This window comes from Moschus berezovskii, chromosome 3 (assembly GCF_049115385.1).
Source record: "Moschus berezovskii isolate FMDL1 chromosome 3, NW_MosBer_1.0, whole genome shotgun sequence".
NCBI classification, from domain to species: domain Eukaryota; kingdom Metazoa; phylum Chordata; class Mammalia; order Artiodactyla; family Moschidae; genus Moschus; species Moschus berezovskii.
The window spans coordinates 10,596,086-10,605,001 of record NC_142462.1 but is presented as its reverse complement, the minus strand read 5'-3'; the positions used below and the strand labels follow the sequence as shown (position 1 = coordinate 10,605,001).

The 8,916-nt window shown below is 52.1% G+C and overlaps 1 protein-coding gene across 7 annotated transcripts in view; it reads right to left on the bottom strand.

Moving 5' to 3' along the window:
* Positions 1–2,120: 2,120 nt before the first annotated feature.
* COBL (cordon-bleu WH2 repeat protein) overlaps positions 2,121–8,916 on the bottom strand; it is a 317,955-nt gene continuing 311,159 nt past the window's right edge. For all 7 annotated transcript variants that reach the window (XM_055420349.2, XM_055420346.2, XM_055420348.2 and 4 more), the window contains one exon: positions 2,121–3,385. In XM_055420349.2, coding sequence (XP_055276324.2) covers positions 3,368–3,385 — 18 coding nt within the window. In that variant the 3' untranslated portion in view covers positions 2,121–3,367. The remainder of the gene's footprint in view (positions 3,386–8,916) is intronic.

Sequence of the window (8,916 nt, the reverse complement as noted above, 5' to 3'; positions counted from 1 at the left end):
TGGGGTGATCCGTCTCACTGCCTAAAGGCTGAGCAGGGCAGAGGGAGCACGCGAACAGGAGACCAGGTCCAGAAATGCAGGGTCCGACCAGATTCAGTCACAAGATCAAGCCTATGTTCCTGGGTTCCCCGTCCATCCTGGGGTCCCCCTGGAGCCTGGGCAGGAGTCAGATCACCCAGCCTGCCCTGAATCCCCTTTAAGAATGGGCTTCTTAGTAAGTAGGAAATTGTTCCAAAAACACCCGGAAACAGAAATGCCACTTCTCTCCCCCGAGGGCCTGCGCGAGAACAAGGAAATAACCGGATCCAGGAAGATGGGGAGGCTGGACTCAGCATGATGCAGTCCGGTCACTCCAGGGCCCCCCAAGGCTGTGGCCAGAGCCGAGGGCAGGCAGGCTTTCCTGGAGGCCCTTCTCTCAGCCCCTCTGAGACTCTCTCGGCCTTCTGGAGCCCTGGGGGCTTCCATCGTGGCCCCTCAGGTCCTTCCTCTGAGTTCCTTGCAACAGAAGGCAGAGAAGATGGGAAAACCCCAGACTGAATACAGGCCCCCTAGGCTCACTGCCCCTGAGGCTCTTTCTCTCATTGAGCACTGGCTGAGCACTGGCTGAGCACCTGTCTGGAGCTGACGGTGAGGGAGACACATTCACGGTCTAAGCTGGGGCCTTTGCAGGGAAAGACGAGACACGATTAGTGACTTGCTGGGCTCACAGGTGTAAACTGGGCCCGGGAAGCTCATTCAGACCTGCCTCCTGCGCTCAGGCGGATGTGCTGTGGCCGGAAAGGCGGTTTCGAGGCTGCGCCAGGCGTGATGTGTGGGGAAGAGCAGTGTGAATGGCGGGAGGGAGCTTGCAGGGCTGGCAAGGAGGCCTGCCCGCGGGGGCACACATGGGGAGCGGCTCTGTAAGGGTGGGGGGGCTGGGCTTCCCAGTTGGTGGGGTTGGAGATGGGGGTGCTGTGCATTTCTGGCAGGGGAAGAGAGGCGGGCTATGCATCTTGGCTATGCACCCTATGAGCACATTAGGGCCCTGGAGGAGGCTCTACGTGGAGCAGAGCCGAGGTTGAGACCTCGGAGGTGGGGGGGGGCGTCGGGCAGAGGGGGGCTTGCAGGCTTAGCAGTAGGCACAGAGGACACAAACGCGCTGATTTTAGAATGAGGATAATGGGATGCAGCCTCCTTATCACCAGGCTTAATCTTCCTGGACTAAGTTTCCTCATCTGGAAAATGGTCCCTCAACCCCAGTGAGACCCACCAAGCACAATCGGGAAAGTCTATAGGAAGGCGAAGCACAGCGCAGACGCCCGTCGCATTCCCCAGGCCGCAGCCCGAGCCCAGCAAGGGTGGAGTTAGAATCAGGTGAGCAATACGAAGTGGGGGGCGCACTCGAGGGGCCACCTTTATCGTCCTTGAGGTGTCCTTCTGCCATCCTCCTGTCTGCTCCTCTCCCGGTCTACCAGGGAGCAAGGCTTCCCTGAGAAGTGGGGCACGGAGTAATTTGTGAAGACCAGGGGCCAGAAGCTGGGGAGACAGTGCTGTTCTCTGCTTCCCCGCGGCCCCACCGCGCCGTGCTGCACCAGTTCCTCCAGCCCTGCGGCAAGCCTGCCTTAGGGCCTTTGCGCCTGCCCTTTCTCCAGCCGGCGAGGTGTCCGCCCGTGCTCTGCGCTCTCCCCCTCCAGGTTTTCACGCAGGTGTCACTGCGGCAAGAGGCCTTTCCTCATCACTCTGGTTTGCTGCACCCCTTTCCGTGTTACTCTGCTAATCACTTAACAGCATCGAAGTGAACTCGGTATATTGTTCACTGTTTTCGTTTATGGTCTGCCTCCTCCACTCTCATACAAACACCAAGAAGGCTGGGACTCTTGTCTGTTTTGCATTTGCTGCAACCCAGAGTTTGGAAGAGGGCTGACTCATTGAATAAATGAATCTCCTTTCTGGAGGACGCCACCAACTCAATGGACATGAGTTTGAGTAGGCTCTGGGCGATGGGGAAGGACAGGAAAGGCTGGCGTGCTGCAGTCTGCGGGGCTGCAGAGTCGGACACAACTGAGCGACTAAACAACAGCAACAACTCCTTTCTACTGTGGGGTAGGGTACCCAGTGGAGTCATGAAGTCCACACAAGGGTTACAGTTTCACTTCTTTTATTTGTGGCACTAGAAGACCAACAGTGGGGACAGCGTGACGTAAGAGTGATCGCCTGAGGCCCTCGCTGCCCAGGGAAGGCGAGGAGCCTTCATCGGACAACACACAGCAGTTCCTTCATAGGAGATGCCTGATCTGCAATCACTGTGGAACATGCAAACGGTCTCACCGTATTTGTTGCTTCATTAAGACAGAAATTTTATTTCAGGAATTCCTCTTCATTTCTATTAGTCTCTTAAAGAGCTTTCTCTACAGCCGTAGTCGACTGCCTGTGATAAACACCGGAGACTGAGCGCCGTGTGCTGTGATCCTGGGGCCACTCGGCTGCTGCGCAGACCACGCCCACAGTGCGAACTACCAGCAGGTCCACGATCCGATCGGCGTGGCCGTCAGGCGCCCGTCTCCTCCTTCCTGCCCCGGGCGGGATTTCTGAGGCTCCCAGGCGACCTCTGGGCTCCGTGCTCAGCCCTCCGTGGGCGAGGCCTGCGGCACATCACAGCCCGCAGGCGACAGCGCAGCACGTGGGCAAGCCGTCCACTGCAAAGTTCCTCTGAACGCGTCACCGCCACCTCGGGAGAACTCAGACCTGCCTGATAGTTACCCCGGGTGACTGTGGTTGACTTTTAATAGCTCACTTGGTCAGATCACGGTCTGCAGCCCTCCATGAGGTTTTTACCCCAAATGTTGGAGGAATAAGAATATAATACTTTCATTACTCGGTGAAGTCACATTTGAAAAAGCCTCTCAACTCTTTCTTCTTGCATCAAGTTGCAGATGACATTCAGGTTATTTCATTTCATTATTTCATTTACATACTTTCCCTAGAATTCAGAAAGATTTTCAACAACTAAATGGTTTTAACCATCTACATGTGGTAAAAGTCTCAAAGCTCCAAAATCGGCCTAAGGCATGATTCTTTCCACTCGGTCCATCAGTGTAATTAAGTGTGATGGCCCAGCGTTTACAGTCCCATTAACCTGCCAACAAGAATAGTTTATTGGCAACTTTAAATATTCAGAGGCAAATACATTTCCTTGGCACAAGCCATGTGGCAGAGCAGCACCCCCATCCGTTTTAACCACAACGCAGGCGGAAGTCAAAGAAGCGGGTTTTGGCCTGGAGACAGGGCAGCTGCCCAGTCCTGAAGCCCCTGGGTGTGGTGCTCGTCAGCGGTGGCTGCAGCGGTCCCCTGGGGGGTCTTTCTGCCACAACTGCATCCCGTCACTGGTTCACACGAGCAAGGGCACCTGTGGTGAAGAAAGGCCTACTGTTACTCAGGGATGTCGCGGGGTGCAGGGGCAGGCATCCGGCGCTGAGGGGCTGTGCACCAGTCCCTCCTGGAAACAGTCCTCTCCGGCAACAGCCGCCAGGGTTTATACCGCACCCGTCCCACTGAAACCCCAGGGAGAAAGCACTCAGAAACACAGACGTGCCTGAGTGATTTCAGTGACCGGCTCCTGCCTTCAGGAGAGAACGTCTGGAACAACTGTGTGGTCAGACCTGCAGGCCCCTGCGCTTCTCCGAGGATCATCCGCTGCCCCTAGCCCGCCCTCCTGGGGCTCCCACCCAGAGTGTTTCCCTCTCCGGGCTGCTCTCTCTGCCTGGGGCGTGTCTTTGTTGCAGATGCCCCCTTTTCTGCTGGAAAATGAGGACTCCTTCTTTAAGAATGTTCAGACCATCTGGAAGGAAAAGGCCCTTCTACTCCCAGTGCTGGGGAGCCGATCCAGTCGCCCCCCCGGGCTGTGGGTGACATGGCCCACCGTGGTCCCCCAGGTGCCCTGTCTCTCACGCTGGAGCGGGGGCTCCAGGCAGGGATCACAGCACCAATCCCCTCCTCATCACAGGAGGATCCCAGTGAGTGACTGCAAACCCACCCGTTCACCCTGCCACTCCGGGTCTGGGTCTGCACCCTCGCGGGATGCCCAGATACAGAAAATGTGATGGCAGGATATTGAAGGACCTATTTCCATGCCTCTGAAGGCCAAGGTGAACAACAGCATTTTTAAGGAAAGTGACAGATTCACCTGAAATGGTGTGAAAGGAGATCTGGATTTCTCACCATGGTTCTGCTGGATTCAGTGCATTCTAAAGGATCAGTGCTGACCCCACTTTTCACTGTGTTATCAAAGTGAACATAGGAGGACCCAAGTAGATCTCTTATGATGGTAACAACCTCCACCACCTAGAATGCGTCCCGTGCGCTTCCTGTGTTTTAGGCAGCGTTTCCAGCCCTGCACAAGTCTCATCTCAATAAGGCATCAGCACAACCAAATCACAACGCACTATTCCTTTCACCATGGGCACTGCCTCCGACACAAAGATGAGAGAACTGGGCTGCAGAGAGCGTGTCTCGACCCAGACCAAATACCAGGAAGTAGCAATCCCCAGAAGGCTCGTCTGAGCAGAGAGCCGGCCGCTGGCCAGTTGACTGCAGGGCTTCATGGCTCATGACTGCACCTGCTTGTTTCTCGTGTTTCTTACACTGGCCCCTGCCTCCCAGAGCCGTCAGCAGCTCCTTCACTGCAGGGGCCCCCACACCATCTGAGAGACGAGATGGCATGAGACCTGGATTTGCAGGCATGGAGGGAGGAGACAGGCCCTGCTGATTTGTATGGAGCCTGGGGAACACATACTGTTGTTGTCAAGTAGTCTGACACCCAGGTCAGCTTGGGATGGAGACAGAATTGGGGGCCAGTGGTGTCTGGATGGTGCAGGGTCTTCCAGAGAGAGATCACAGGACTGACTCCAGGGACGAGTGCAGCCTTGGGGAAAGGAAGAGGCACCGGGAAAAAGTCTCAGAGCATCGGGGTTCAGAGGGGCAGGGGGAACGTGCAGGGAGAACGCTTGCTCAGGGATAGTACAGATGAGGATGCACACGGAGACTGTGAACAGCACAATGAGATCGATGGAGCTGAGGGCAGGAAACGCTAAGAAACTTATTTTTAAAGAGTATGTCAGTTTTGTTTCTGATAGGTTTTTCTTCAAGCTCTAGACAACTTTAGAGGTGAGACACTTCTAACCCACAAGAAAGGTTTTAATGCTCAGTCTGAAACAGCACAATGAGTTTGCCAGAGTATCCAAGCAACAGAAAAAACAGTATGTGTGTTGGTGCGAAGAAAACCAGAGTAAGCCTGTTACTGGAAACTGCAGCCAGCAGCCTGTTAATAGCATGCTCATCCCGTTTCCTGACCTTTGAGAGCCTGTAGAATAAAGGGCACTATTCTTGCATCCAAGGGCGCCAGCAGCGTTGTGACCTTGACGGGGCCAGTTCTGGGGGTGTCCAGAGGTGGAGGAGGGGAGTGGATGCTGGAGAGTGGAGCTGTATGAACAGTCAGGACATCTAGAAGCTGCAGTGAAGGGGAGGAGAGGGAAGAGCTAGGCAAAGCGGGGGTTGGGTCCTTGGAAGGGATTTTAAAAAGGCATATTTACTATTATTGCTTTAACAAATTAATTGATATATGATATGATAAAATGCAAGCATTTAAAGTGTAAACTCTCGTATGTTTTGATACATATGTGTATAAACATCACCAGAGTTAAGATGATGGCTTGGGGTTATTGTATTGTTCTAAATTCACTTTTATATTTTTTAGTTCTTCTTTTTTAAAAAGATATGGGAGCAACCTAAGTGTCCATCAACAGATGATGGACAAAGAAAAATGTGCTATATATACAATAGAATACTACTGAGCTGAAAGAGTGAAAGAAACCTGGTGGCTCAGAGGTTAAAGCGTCTGCCTCCAATGCGGGAGACCCGGGTTCGACCCCTGGGTCGGGAAGATCCCCTGGAGAAGGAAATGGTAACCCACTCCAGTATTCTTGCCTGGGGAATCCCATGGACGGAGAAGCCTGGTAGGCTACAGTCCACGGGGTCGCAAAGAGTCGGACACGACTGAGCGACAGAACGGATAGTTAACTTACGCTATCATATTAGTTTCAGATGTATAAAATAGTGATTCCATATTTTCATAGATTATACTGTTTAAAGTTACTATGAATATCAGCTATATTTTCTCTGCGCTGAGTAACAGATCCTGAAAGTTTAGTTTGTACACAAGAGTTTTAGCTCTTAATCTCCTGCCTGTGTCTTGCCCCTCCGCCTCCTTCTCCCCACTGGCAGTCACTAGTGTGTTCTCTGTATCTGTGAGCTTGTTTCTGTTTTGTTATGTGCATTTGTTTTATTTTTCAGATTTCACATATAAGTGATAACACAGAGTATTTCTTTCTCTGCTGACTTATTTCACCACAGGGCTTCCCTGATAGCTCAGTTGGTAAAGAATCCACCTGCAATGCAGGAGACCCCAGTTCAATTCCTGGGTTGGGAAGATCCACTGGAGAAGGGATAGGCTACCCACTCCAGTATTCTTGGGCTTCCCTGGTGGCTCAGCTGGTAAAGAATCTGCCCGCAATGTGGGAGACCTGGGTTCGATCCCTGGGTTGGGAAGATTCGCTGGAGATGGGAAAGGCTACCAGTCCATACTTCGCTGGCATAATATACTAAGTCCATCCACGCTGTTGCAAACAGCAGTTTCACTCTTTTCTTTCACTCTTTCAGCTCAGTAGTATTCTATTGTATATATAGCACATTTTTCTTTGTCCATCATCTGTTGATGGACACTTAGGTGGCTCCCATATCTTGGCTACTGAAACGAATGCTACTATGACATTGCTGTTGTTCAGTTGCTAAGTTGCGTCTGACTCTTCGACCCCAAGGACTGCAGCGCTCCAGGCTTCCCTGTCCTCCTCTCTCTCCCAGAGTTTGCTCAGATTCATGTGCATTGAGTCAGTGATGCTCTCTAACCATTTTGTCCTCTGCCGCCCTCTTCTCCTCCTGCCTTCAATCTCTCCCAGCATCAGTCTTTTCCAACGAGTTGGCTCTTCACATCAGGTGGCCAAAGTATTGGAGTTTCAGCACTAGGGTGCACAAACATTTTCAAATTAACGTTTTCATTTCCTTCAGGTCTATGTCCAGGAGCAGAACTGCTGGAGCATATGGTAGTTCCACTGTTAGCCTTTAAAGGACTCTCCATAACGTTTTCTGTAGGGGCTGCATCAGCTGCAGCCCCACCAACAGCGTGCAAGTCCTCAACCCCCTTTCAAGCCCTCCTACAACCACTGACACTCTCTCTGAGCAGCAGTTTGCGTTTTCTAGGATTTATATACATGGAACAATCTATCATGTACTTTATTTCTTGTTTGGCTTCTTTCACTCAGCATAGTTGATTTGTGATTTATCTCTGGATTGTTGCTTGTATGTTCTTTTTACTACTGGGAAGTGATTCACTGGAGGGATACACTGGTTTCACATCTGGGTTGGACACGTCTCAGGGAGGGAGTGCCCTCTCCTTCTCTGGTAAGTGGGGTGATGGCGTCCTTATTACAGGACACCTCCCCTTCCCCCCATGAGGCTTGTGCTACTCCTCACAGCACCGTCAGCAACCCCACTGTCACTTCACTGAGCATCTCAACACTAAGAGACATCCCAAGCACTGTGATCACCTACAGCCTGGCCCCACTGGGAGAAGCACCTTTCAGAAGGCAGCTCCAAGTTGCGAAGATGAGTCTCCCAGGACACAAAAGGGTAAGCAGAAGCATGGCCCAGTGAGCGGAGTTATGGGCCAGGTGAGTAAAGCAAGGGGGGACTGCACATCCCCTGCTCTCCTGGCAGTGGTCCTGCCTGGCAACCGAGTGCTGCCAGCGCAGGAGCCCTGGCCTGGGACCGTCTGAATCTCTGGCGGGTTGAAGAACTGGAAGGAGCTCTCGTCACCACTAATAGCAACGTGATGGCCGGATGCAGGTTTTCACGGTTCTCAGTAAATTAAAAAAGAATATTTAGGAAAGAAAAGAAAACTTTGGTGTCAAGCAGGAAATTGCAGGTCAGCACTAAACACCTTTGGCTTGGACAATTCAGTGAGAGAGATCTTGGCAACAGAATTGGCCATAAGGTAGCAAAATGATGCTGATGGCCATTAGAGTCAACCCAAGCGTAAGCCACCTTGCTAAGGAAGGAAGTAGTCTGTTGCAGTGTCTGCTCACATGATCGGGGACCTGCCCTAGGATGGTTATGATCAAATTCAGGAGGAGAGACTACCCTCCCTCCCCTCCCTGGCAAGGGGACAAGGGCATGCTGCAGAGAGAAAAGCTCTAGAAGGTTCCCTGGTATCCCTAAGGTTTAATGCTTCCTAAAAGATTCCTTCTTAGTTTGGTTGGACAAGAAGAAAAACAATGAAGGACAAAGCTTGCAGTTTGAGGCCAAGCCAGAAAGCTGTAAAAATATCCAAGCATCATTTTGCTTCCATGCCTGCCGAGGAAAATGATGTTTATATGGGAAAAGGTAAAATGAACAGTGGTGACAGAGCTGATGCTCAGAGTGAGGGCAGGGGAGAAGCTGTTAGGGACCAGCAGGGTTCTCTGTTCCGACTGCCATCTTCCCGCCTGGACAGATCAGTCCCTGGGCACTCGTGGGTTCCTGAGGGAGTCAGTCAAGCAGCTGTGCAGAAGGGGAGCAGGACCCTGGTGGAAGCCTGGAGATGCCCAGAACTCATTTTATTTTCCAGAGAAGGTGGTTTCTTCTAGCTTGACGCGGATTCTTGGCAAGTTTATAATGATTATGAAATGAATGAGTTCTGAGTGCAGGGACCATGAGTTGCACTCTCCACTGGTCTGGAGAGTCAGGTGATATGATGGCAGAAGATGCCCGCTCCCTCTCCGTTTTCCCAAAAGTTAGTTACTGAACAACCACTCTGTGTTGAGGGCTGTGCAAAGCCCTGGGACCTGC